This window comes from Tiliqua scincoides, chromosome 1 (genome assembly GCF_035046505.1).
Source record: "Tiliqua scincoides isolate rTilSci1 chromosome 1, rTilSci1.hap2, whole genome shotgun sequence".
NCBI classification, from domain to species: domain Eukaryota; kingdom Metazoa; phylum Chordata; class Lepidosauria; order Squamata; family Scincidae; genus Tiliqua; species Tiliqua scincoides.
In genome coordinates, this window is record NC_089821.1 from 17,702,587 (window position 1) to 17,715,023 (window position 12,437).

General features: G+C 40.1%; 1 protein-coding gene across 1 annotated transcript in view; it reads right to left on the reverse strand.

Moving 5' to 3' along the window:
• The window catches only part of PSEN1 (presenilin 1), a 32,960-nt gene that overhangs the window by 18,570 nt on the left and 1,953 nt on the right, over positions 1-12,437 (reverse strand). Inside the window, exons 2-4 of the mRNA XM_066639131.1 lie at positions 3,530-3,658; positions 1,263-1,519; positions 117-258 (exon numbers count right to left, since the gene is read on the reverse strand). Coding sequence (XP_066495228.1) covers positions 117-258; positions 1,263-1,519; positions 3,530-3,613 — 483 coding nt within the window. The 5' untranslated portion in view covers positions 3,614-3,658. The remainder of the gene's footprint in view (positions 1-116; positions 259-1,262; positions 1,520-3,529; positions 3,659-12,437) is intronic.

Here is a 12,437-nt window from a genome sequence, read left to right on the forward strand (position 1 = left end):
TGTGGAACAGTAGTTAATTTCCAAACAATGGAAAGGTTCTGAACAAAAAGGGGAGAGGTTTCATCATTTTCCTCTGTACTGAATGGGATATCACAGTTCAGTAAAGTCAGGCTCACCTTATAGCACCTGTATTTATAAAGTACAACTAGAAGTATGGTCATGACTATGATGACACTGATCATGATGGCAGCATTAAGAATAGAATTCAGAGCTCTTTGTCCAACTGTTTCAGTATCTTCGGTGAATGGAGTGTAGATACTATAATGTAGAACAAAAAGAAAAAATGAAATCTGTGGCATATAAAACATGCACTTAAATCCAGTAAAATCTTCTAATTATAACACTGATGGGGAGTTCAGCAAATAAGAGCCCAATCCTATGCAAGTCTACTCAGGAGTAAGTTCCATTGCATTCAATGAGACTTGCTCCCAAGGAAGTGTGGACAGGATTGTAGCCTATTTAAAAATACATATATACACACACACACCTAGGACGCAATACTTCTGCTAAACCAGGGGTGCTTAATAGGTGGATCGCAATCTACTGGTAGATCGCGAGGCAAAATGAGTAGATCGCGGAGTGCCGACCCCCCCTTCAGGTGCCTCTGGGAGGAAACGCCGGGAGTAAGGCCCATTGTACTCAATGGGGCTTACTCCCAGGTAAGTGTGGCTAGGATTGCAGCCTCACAGCCTAATCCTAGGCATGTCTACTCAGGAGTAAGTCCTGTTATACTCAGTGGGGCTCAAGGTACACCAACATACATTGTACACATAAATGTTATAAGTTATGATGGCGCGAACATTGTAAAAAAAACTCTGGTAGATCTCCGGGCCTTGCTGGGTTTCAAAGTAGCTCTCGAGACAAAAAAGTGTGAGCACCCCTGTGCTAAACAGTACCTTTATACACACGCCATCTGGTGGGTATGGACTGAATTACAGAACAAGTGACTTGCTATTTCTGCAATGCTACGAACAAAGCGAAAGCAAATAAATCTGGTCTCAAATGGTTATTATTTAAATACTACCATTCTGAAACATTAGTAGCAGAGAATGTGTATGTATCAGTTCAGTACTTCCTTTATGTCCAACTCTTTCCATACGAAATTATCCCCACCCCACTTTATTTCACTCTTGTTTGGTGAGTCACCTGCTGTCATGTCTAATTAAAGCTTGGAAAATCAGTGTTATATCAGAGAACAAAGCAAACAAGCACAGGATATCACAGCAAAAAAAGAAAAAAGCAAGAGAAAATTCGGTACATACAGCTGTCCATCGTTGCGTGTATAAAAGCTGACAGACTTGATGGTTGCAACCACCACCACCATACAGAGTGTGACCGGCACAAAGAGCATAATCACATGCTTTGCCCCGTATTTCAGTGTCAGCTCCTCCTCCTCCTCGTCATCTTGTTCCACCACTTGCACAGTTCTGTTCTGTGGTTGCCCATTAGACTCTGAGGCAGGATTAGCATTGCGTCTTCGATCACTGCTCTCATGACGTCGTCTTTCACTGTTGTCATTCTACAATTTTTTTAAAAAAACATATATCCATAAGCACCTAAATGCCATGCATTCTAAATTACAAAGAGAAGAGCCCAGTGAAGTCAGGGAACACTTGACGTTGTAGCGCTACTAAAGTTAAGTAGGTATGGGCCCAAGTAACGTGTAAATCAGAAACTGCTGGAAGACCAACAGGATATATGGATAATGAAATATCTACTGTCTCTTGAAGGGAGACAAGTATAAAACAAAGAAAGATCAGAGAAATAATGCAAAACTTCAGCAGCAGGATCTAAAGATGAAGAGTCAGCGCACTGTACACTATAGCTATTGAAAGACAAAAGGGGGGAATCAACAACCATAACACAATAATCAACAACATGATCAAAGCATGAACTGGTATGTGGTGATAGATGCTAAACTGTTTTCAAATTCAAATACTTTTATAGTTTAGTGTGTTTTATTTAAAGACCTGTTAACCTAGATCTTATTCAACCTAGATCTTATTTAATTTTTGAAAGCTAATGCAGTGTAGCTGGCTCTAGATTGTTCCTGGGCTCAGGTCCAGGAGGCTTGAGAGTATACCAGAACCTGTTATCAAGGGAGCAGGAAAAGGCTACCACATCTGAGACACACAGGTGTTGTCTCCTCTGATCATGCGGCTTACTCAGAAGTCCTAGACCAGGATGTTCTGTCAAGTCTGGTACAGAAGTTGCTGCTATGTTACTGGTCCAATCCACTGGTCAAAGTGGACTGCCTTGGGGATGGGATATAGAGGTTGTGAGGACAATATATGTATCTCTATCAAACTCCTCTGACATTCACTGCACAACAGAGATCACTGGGGTGTTAGCAATTGGCCATGGAACACTTCAAACCCCTTGCGACAGTGGAAACATACACATCCATACACTGCTGGTCATCTAGTAAATGTGTGAAAATGAAAAGCCTGATGCTCTTAATCTTTCATTTAGTCAATAATTAAAAATGCATTCTGATAATTCTTTTTTTCAGATTAACATTGGACCTTATCTCCTTGAGCTGATCCACAAGGAACATTTCATGCTAAATCTGAGGTTCCACAGCAATTTCCTTGTTCGTCTTACTGATAATTCTGTGACTCACTATGCAGCAAATGTCATGTTTTTTTTAAATGTCTGCAACACCTAAAGGTGTTGCACAGTATCTAATTGGAATAAATTTTACAGTAATGTCTATTGCACTGTTTAATGAGGAGAAAACAAGATTTGACATATAGAGAACTTTTAAAATTTTAGTTTTAAATTGTTTATGAAATCTAAACAGTAATATCTTTGCCACAAAAACTGAAATGAAGGTATTTTTGATTGAAATTAATACAAAGGTATAGTGCCCAGACTGGGTAGCTATTCTAGATGAGGACGCTTGGCAAATGAATGCAGATCAGGCTACAGCAGGGGTTCTCAAGCTTCTTGGGAGTAAACCTCCCAAGACAAGTCTTTGCAGGTGGTGGGGGAAAAGGTAGCAATGGGATCCCCAGGATCACACCGCTGTGGGGGCAGGGGGGCTTTTTAAAAACACGTCTTACCTTCTGCTGGTGTGCAGGGAGCCTCGCAGTGCACTCTGCAGGGCTCCTCACAGCTTGTAAAAAGTGAAAATAGTGATCGTGACCCACTTTTGGGTTGCAATTGTGAAAGTTTCATGAGCAAATAAAAATTGCTTCATGCTAAAGCATTCAGAAAATCCGCAGTTAGGTAGTCAGCAGTCAGGTAACTAAATAATCAAAACTAAAGGGAATTGCCTTTCAATTTTTGTAACAAGAAGATAAAAGTAGAATATTGCATGGAATTCATTTAGTTAGCAAAAATGATACTGGAGTTTGCATTTCAAATGCAATTCTGCAATTGCTCTCGTTATCAAACTGAAGGCAGTTAAAAGTGCTGTTTGACAAACATAAGGGACTTTGTACAACTCCTCACTGACATTCCACATCATAATCCATGCATAAGGAAGTCAATGTATATTCTAGCAGGTAATAAAATTGTTACGTACGGTATTGGTGAGATGGTTGTCCGGGAAGTTTTCTGTCAGCTGCCCATGCTGGATCTGTGATAAATGTGCAGATAGTTCTGCCATTGGAACTTTTTACTCCACAAAACTTTCCTTCTTCAGGTACTGCAACTGTTAAAAAAATTAAAATGAGTTGTTCTTTGTCTTATGCTGAACTGAAGATCCTTTCTGGGTTGCTGACTTTCTACACCAGAGTGAAGAACAAATGAAGAAGGACAGAGATAACACTGTCTGACTGCCAAAAACTGAAATCCTAAACATACTTATCTGATAATAAGATCCACTGAATTCAGTGGGATTACTTCTGAACAGACATGCCAAGAATTGTGCTGTGACAATAGTTAAATGATCTCATGTGCTCTTCTGCTCTTGCATGGACATTCCCTCCTCTCAGTTTTAGAGCCAAATTATGGTCAGCATCACAACTGCTTACATGAAAGAAAGTTGGGACAGATCAGCATTTACAAAGTCACTTCTCACTATGATTGCAAGCTGTGATTTGGCATTAACTATGGTCAGCTGTAAACACTGGTCAGACACAATGCTAACAGCTGGTTGCAAAACTGAAGGGGGAAGGATGCCCACGCAAGAGAGGAAGCCACATGGTTCTCTTGATTGCCTAAATCATAATTAGACAGTTGGGCAGCATTAAGCTGCGCTTGGCTAATATGTCTCTGAAAAGTGAATGGGGATAGTGCTAAGGACAAAGTGCGTTGCCTGACTTTTTCAAATTCTTCCCATAAAATTTGGCCAGACCAAAAACAGGGGCATTAATCTAAGATTTCCCAATCTGCAGCATCTGGTACATATGTTGCCTTGATGGTTTTCTTGAGCACTAAAACATCCATCTAAACCACTACTATTACCACCACTATCTTCAACTGTACAGGATTTAGAAGAACATAGTTTGCAAGCTACATTAGACAGGGAAGGGGGGATAAAAGGAAACCAATGCGTAGGAAAGACTGAGAAAAGGCCGACTCGGGAAAGACATTGCTAAGATACTGTTTCTGAAGAAAGACAGGAAGGAGGAGAAAGAAATGGCTTAATGAAGAAAGATTGTTCTAGGCAAAGTGAGCAGCATGACAGTACGCATGGGGGCAATATTTACAAGCAATCCAGTGTATGTTTATATTTGAAATGTAGCAAGTGAAACAGTCATTCAAGAGTTTTGACTATCATCACCATGCATGTCAATAGCAAAACCAAAAATAAGTTAAAATACTGTGTGCGTACTGCATATCTTTGCCCTCACATCCAGATCTAATACTTAAATGTGACAGAAAGCAACCCACAAAGCAAGACAGTAACCTCTATAGAGCTGGAAAGAAAGACATACAGCATGAAATCAAGCCAGTGAGATTAGTTTGATACAATACAGAATTGTATTTCATAAAAATATGTTTTTCAGGACCGGAAGTGAGAAGAACCAGTGCTAAAATTTTCAGTTAGATGTTACTGAACTACTAGCTTACTGTACCTAAAAGCTACAGCCAATGTAATTATCTAATTAAGAGCTGGATAACACTCAAATTAGTAGGAACCAACCATCTGGGTCTCTCCAACCACTGGAACATAAGCTACTCTATATCTCCAATCTTCTGCTGTTGGAGGAGCCCACTTAAGAGAGAGCATAGGACCACAAGAAACGGCATTTTGACGCTTGAACCAGCTAAGCAGTGGCACCAAAATAATTTTCTATCTTTTAGACTTATGTTATATTTATATCCCATTTACCAAAAATAATGTTGTAAACAATTAGGTTTTTAAATAGATAATTAAAGATCTTAGAACTCACTAGCAGAAATCATCATCATGAACACATGACTCTGACAAGGCTTTAGAGATGCAATCAACAATGACACTTCCTAAAATTTTCACCTAGTGGTAAGATCAGTAGGCTGGCTGACACAGCCAATGTTCTTCTTGCTCCCACTCAGATTTAGCTAAGCTCCGCCCAAAGGTCAAAAATAAAGAACTGCACAGAACCAAGACAGTTGGCCTTTGTTTTGCAGTTCAGTGAAGTCTGCTGAGTAGTTAAATATTTCCTCTATTTTCAATTCACTCCATATGACACAAACAGAATCTTAACTGTTTAGGGGATGGAATTAAACAAACATGAAGAAAAATGAAAATGCTTATCTAATCTATAACATCTATTTATTTATATGTTACTGCAGACATTGAGCCCAGGGCACTGATGTTTTAAGAAGTAATAACACTATATTAAGAAAACAATATAATTGCTTTGAAAGAAGATAGTAATATTAAATAAATTCTTAATATTAAATTAAATCTAGATCCAGCTCCATTTCTTCCCACCAAAGTTGGTGATAAACGTCCTAGGCCAAAGGAACTCTTATTTTGCCTAATTATAGTGGCTAGGATTATCTTAGCCAAGTATAGCAAGCAATAATTTCTTTTTGGTTTGGGAAGACTTCAGGAAGTACTGGAACAGGAAGCAACAGTAAATGTCACTGAATCTTGTTTTTACTATACTATTTTCAACTGAGAAAGAAAGGATTAAAGGAGTGATAAAGAAGAGGGAGTGTATTTTTATGTGTATTGATTTAATTATAATTCGCTGTTTTGTGCTGAGTTTTGCTAAATCTGTTTTTTCTCACTGGTATTTATAGGTAATGTTCTTTGTTTTTTTTGTATTTGCATATAAAGAGTGATGTGGAATACTAAGTATTGAAACTAACTCACAGTCTATTCTGCGATACAGATCAGTACAATAAAAATCTCAGAACTGGAGATGAATATTGTAATAAAGATTTCAGAAGTATGGATTAATAAAATTTTTATTGCTTGATATATTTTTACTGTGTAATCTCACTGGATCAGTGTCTGAAAAGTAATTTCTTAGCCTTTAATAACCTAAACTAGGGGTTCCCAAACTTTGCAGCGCCTCATCCCTTGCGACGGGTCACGATGCTCCTGGAGGTGCTGGAGGCCTCTCATGGCCTGGCGACCCATTCTGTAGGCCTCAGATGCCTCTGTAAGCAACTTCTGGTTTTTGGAAGCAAACTGCAAGTGGTTTATGGAGGCTTCTGAGGCCTGTAGAGGCTAAGTAATAGGTGTCATACGCTTGGTCTCACACTCCCAGGGTTTTGGGTGCTCAGAGTTGTTGGTTCTGAACCCTAGAGCCCTCAAAGATCCCTGTTCGGTAGTACTGCCACCACTCTGTAGGAGCCAGTGCCTCAGTCCAGGGAAACCGAGACGCTTTAGGCTTAACTATATCCCTTGTAGGCACTGAGCACTTTCTTTACTTAAAGTCTCAGTCCTCAAGTTTCTAGTCCACAATGAGGATTTTGGTAGCTTGCTGAACGGCTAGGCAGGATTCTGAACCTTTGTCCCCAACAGACAATGAACCAACATGGTAAAAAGATTTTCTACTTTATTAAATACAAAGGGTTACAAAAAGGTTACAAAAGGCAGCAAATGCTAGAGGCATAAAAACTTCTAGGAAACATATCAGCATAAAACAACAAAGCTAACTGGCTAACTCTATTAATCTCCGACTCTCACCTGGGTCAGCTTCTTTTGTAGATCCTCAGTTACCTAAGAGGCCACATGGTCCTGGTGGGGCAGGATGTGCACCCACCACCTCTCTCATCCAGAGACAAGGAACAAAGACCCTGTCCTCTGGAAGTGGGGCTGGAAGCTCGCCCTCTCAGCTCTTCCCTCCCCCCTGGAGAACTGCAGCTGCATTCCATCCTTGATAGGCCTCTTTCTGGCTGCCTAGGTGCTACATAATCACCTTCCATTGAGTTGTAAATCCTAGCAGCTAGGAAATGCAAGCCACTTCTGTGTTACTGTTTTAGCTGGGGGTTCAGGCCTTGCAATGCTACTAGGCCTGAACTGTACATATCCATGACAATGGGGCTTCTGTAATGGCTTCTATTTGGAGCCAAACCAGCACAAGAGTGGGTAGTAGAGGGCCCAAATTTTGATTCACTGTGCTTAGGCTCATGACCCACTCTTTGGAAGAGACAATAAAAGATAACCAAAAAACTCTATCCCAAAGACAAGGGGGGAAAAACCCATCCCAAAAACGACTTCCTATTTATGCATTGTCACTAAAAGCCATCCTGAAAAAATTACAAACATTACATTAAAGAGTACATTAAAAGTTGTGCTTTCCCCAAATATGCCAGATTATGAGACTGCTAGCCACCTCTCATAATTGACACATCATCCCTCTGTAGTGCCATCAAGCCTTCTTTTCTTTGACATCACCCTCCTTTCTTCTTCACGAGGGTTGTCTAGGAATGGAGACATTCCACTTCTTCCTCATGAGCGCCTTGTGGGGAGTGAAATGTCTCCACTCCAAGAGGACCCCTAAGAAGAAGAAAAGAGGGTGGAATGGCACAGCACAGGGAGTCCTGTTAGGTAAGTTAGGGAGGGGGTTGGGGGCTTTGCCAAGCAGTACACTCAGTTAATTGGTATCTCTGCCTGCCTGAAATGCAGACAGATTCTAGTTAACTGCGTTTGCCATTTAACCAGGTGCTAGCACAGCTTTTACTGTAGCACTTTAAAGCCACAGTCCAATACACAATTACTTGGCTGCAGGTCCCATTGTACTCCATGGGGCATATTTCTGAGGATACATTAAAAAAATGCTTTACATTAAGTATTGGTCTATCTAGGGTTTTAGAATTCTTTTCCAATTCTTCCTAAAGATGCAAAACCTCAGACCTTCTGCAAGCAAAGCACATGCTTTATTGCTGAGCTACAGTTCCTACTCTGCATATAATCATGCTAAAGTTTCCTTCCTGTGGTTTTCTGAACATCATTTTATAAGTTGATAGGCCATAGAATAGCCATAGCCATAGAATAGCCTAACAGACCAATCCTATTGGCTATAGGACATACATTCCACAGGTGTAAACAGCTTTACAGCTGTTCAAATGCAACAGTACCAGTATACGTGGCCAGGTTGCCACGAGCAGTGAGGAACAGGGTCCATGTGAATGGCAGATGCCCGCTGGAGCATGTAAAGCAGCACAGGGGTTTGGAGACAGGCTGGGAGGGGAAAGAATGGGGCAGGGGGTGGGCGGAATGGGGAGGGTAAATCAGGCCCAGGAAAGAGGTAGGTTCAGCAGCAGCACCCAAAAAGTTCTAACCCCCTTCCCAGGCCTGATCTGCCTTCATAGGTCAATGTGAACTTGCACCATCTCAATAGCTGGCACAGGTCCAAGTTGACCAATGGCAGCTGCTGGGGCTTACCCCAGCACAAGGGAACAAATATTCCCTTACCTGAGGAGGCCTCAACATGCCAAAATTCCCCCACGGGACACAGCAGAAGTCACATTTGTGCCACTGTATCACCATCATGCGGAGTTAGTTAGGACTGGGCTGCCCAAAAACGTAAATGGGAAAAACCAGATATCTATTTTTTCCACGTTTGTTCCCCAAAGCACTCTAACAAATTGCTTACTTGAATGCTATATATAGGTACAACAGAGAATCTATGTTCTAAAACAGGAATGGGATAGATGGGCACCAGCTACTGGTGACAGTTAACTGTTCCTGCTCACCTTTTTTGTTCCTGTTCTTGCAGACTTATTGTAATGAGTTTTGTAAATACTTTGGGAAAAGTTATTAGAAAGAATTAAGGGTGAAGGAGAGGGATGAGGAATACAGGGAATCCCCATTATAGGTCTCTCCACATTTAAGTCCTCAACTCTGACCAACTTACTAGAATCACCTCATTTATATACTTTACATCCAACAAGCCATCACCAGACCAGAATATTCTTTTTCCCTCTCCCTCTACCCTCCAAGCTCTTAAACGCATGAAAAGAAATGGACAAAATTGGGATACTTTGGGGACGAGGCTTAACTTTATTCATAGTACTATGACAAATATTAAGGAAGGGTTTCTATCTGGATACAAATCAAATAGGTTTGGAACAGTGAGACATGGGAGGATAATTTAAAATCATTAATAGTTCAAAATGGCATCAGCAAGTGGTTCCCAAACTACTGGGTCACAACCCACCAGGGGAACTGGATTGAATACATTCCCCCTTAGGGGGAGTGACCAAGAAAAGACAGCTGCAATGGTGCCGCAACAATCATGGCAAAGGCACGATCAAGTGGTTTTATGCTTACAGGGGAGAAGGGTAGTGCTGACCCTGGCAGGATGGAGGGGCAGCCCCCTCTGCGAGCCTCTTTGCTGTTTCAAATAGCTCATTTCGGTTATCACGACTCACTTTTGGTTTTCCTATCACAACTCAGAAGTGGTTTTCCTGGTTTTCCTATCACAACTCAGAAGTGGGTTGCAATAGCTGAAATGAGCTATTTGGAGCAGGGGGGAGTCCAATGTAGGGCATGGACAAACATACAGTTCTCATAAACTCCTATTTACATTATTTCTTTTGAGGGAAAGTTTCCCTTTTTATGTCATTTTACCGTAAGTCCAAGCTTATACGAAGGGCCATCTAATATTTGGAGAAAGCATATTTTAGGGGTAATTGCACTGCACAATTAAAAACTATAAAGAATGTAAGCTGGATTGAGTTGAAGAAGTGAGACAAGAAACAAGTTCACAGTAATAGAGTATATGGCAGACCCTCTTCCATCCTGTTCAGTCCAATACTGCTTTCTCTTATGTAGAAAGGATATGTTTTTGTAATAAACATTTATGTGGGTTAATCATTTTCAACAGAGTAATGCTTTACAACTGAAGACCAATAAAGACATAAGGTTGCCAAATCCTTACTCATGATTAAGTAATCGAGCAGACCACAAGATTACACATTCACTCCCTTCTGAAGCACAAATTAAACCTCATGGGTCTAAATATGTGTAACTGCTACATTGACAGTGACAGTAAGAGCAGTTAGAGCTAACCAAGAATCCTGCTTAATACAGGATCTGAACCAAGCTCCAAGCCAGAGTTAACTTACACTGACAGTGACATTAATTTGTTCCTGTGCAAACAATGTTTAATAGAAAATCACTAAAACAAAGTGACAGGAAGGAAACTCACTGTTTCACAGTCTATTGATTCATTAGAAGCCTATTGGAATTACGACCAAAACTCATCCCAGGTTCTTAAAATGAAATAGTAGCAACAGCAATTCAAGTGGAATTAGGTCAAATGTCATGGAATATATAAATAGTCTTCAGAACAAACACCATCACCACATTTTTTCTTCAATTATTTCCTATTCAGCACTCCTCACTTTTAATATTTAAAAATATTAAAGCCTGAGCAACTACTGAGTCAATGACACATCTCTTTGGAATGCAAGAAAACACCAATGGTGAACAATAAGCAAATAGTTTCACTGGCAATATAAATCAAGTTCAGCAGGTAACTTTGGGTCATCTGATTATTTTAAAAAATATATCCCGCTTTTCTCATAATGATAAAAGTTATCTTATAACTTAAGCTCAAATGCATATTTTAAATGTAAAAGCCATAAAATCAAAGCAGATGGAATAGTGAACACACTGCACAAAATGGTTTAGAATCTTTCCCAGACGGGGTCTCTGCAAATACAAAACTTGTGCAGCTAAATGGCAGTGGTCAATTTAAGACCACCAGAAAGAAATCTGAACATATTAGCTTTGTAACAGATTTCCATAGCGTAACTAAAGGACAATGGAAAAGCGGTCCCTGTTCGGACTACATCTTTCCATTTCACCTGGGTGCAGCATATATAGTCCTTGAATGATTGGGAGACAGGGATGCTTTGGGCATTTGCGTCTGCTGCCTGGTGTCCCAGAAGGCCATGCTACAGGATGTCCAGGCAGGTGTGATTGCCCAGAGTGTCCCTGTCCCTGATCATGGAGGGATCATGGAGGGACTACACATGGCACCCGGGCAGAACAGTAAGGTCCACTCACTGGGCAGACAGATTCGTTGGAACCCCAGATCTGGCCCCCGGATCAGGGTTCAAGCAGACACACATTCTGCGCCAAACATACATTCTTTAAGAGCACTTACAGAATATAATTTGTTTAATTTAGGTCAGACATACTCTTCCAGCCACTCAAGTTCCATGATCACACCAGCAACCCTGACTGGAATCCCACACTTGGAAGGATAATGAATCTACAAAGCATTGGGGGGGGGGGAATTCAAGTACAATACTTATTAACTTGGCTGCATTTTAAAAAATGTTTTGCAGTTTGATTTCAAACACACTTGCAAATAAGCTCTACTTGCAGTTTGACGCACAAACTTACTCACATGTAAATGTGTCTCGGATTACAACCTAAGGATGCATCTTCAAGCAAAATTACTTGAGTTTAAGTATTAGTGTACTCAAGAGAAATTACTTTTGAGGAAATGTACACAGAAGCAGGCTGCACAACTACAATCCTAAACACTTATTGTGGAATAAATCCCATTTATCTCAGTTTAGTTCTAAATAAATTTACTTGAAATTAGGCTATAAATCTGAAACTTAATCCATGCTGGACATCTACTCTAAACTCATCTCTGTTTTTAACTTTTATTGAAGCAAAGGGATTTTTTTTTCCTTTTAAATAAAATTATGCCTTGGGATAAGCATACCTTTAAAATCTTGCAAGAACAAAATACTATTCCCCTCTCAAAACAATATCCTCTCTTATTTCAAAAACCAAAAACAAAAGTAAAACAATTCTAAGTTCAAACTTAATCTCTATGGTCATTCAGCAACTCCATTTTATCAATATGTCCCAGTTTGGAAGCTTCTTTGAGATCTCAGGCAGAAAACCAAACATTACTGGATGAAGAACTTCAAAACAGCACTTAAAACTCTTGTCTTCATGTTAAAAAAATAATGTATTTTATAACAGTGCTACAATATTATGAAAACGGAAGCAATACCCTCTTTAATTTACATGGAAGCAGAATCAGATTTCTTTATCAACCCTGTTATAAAGT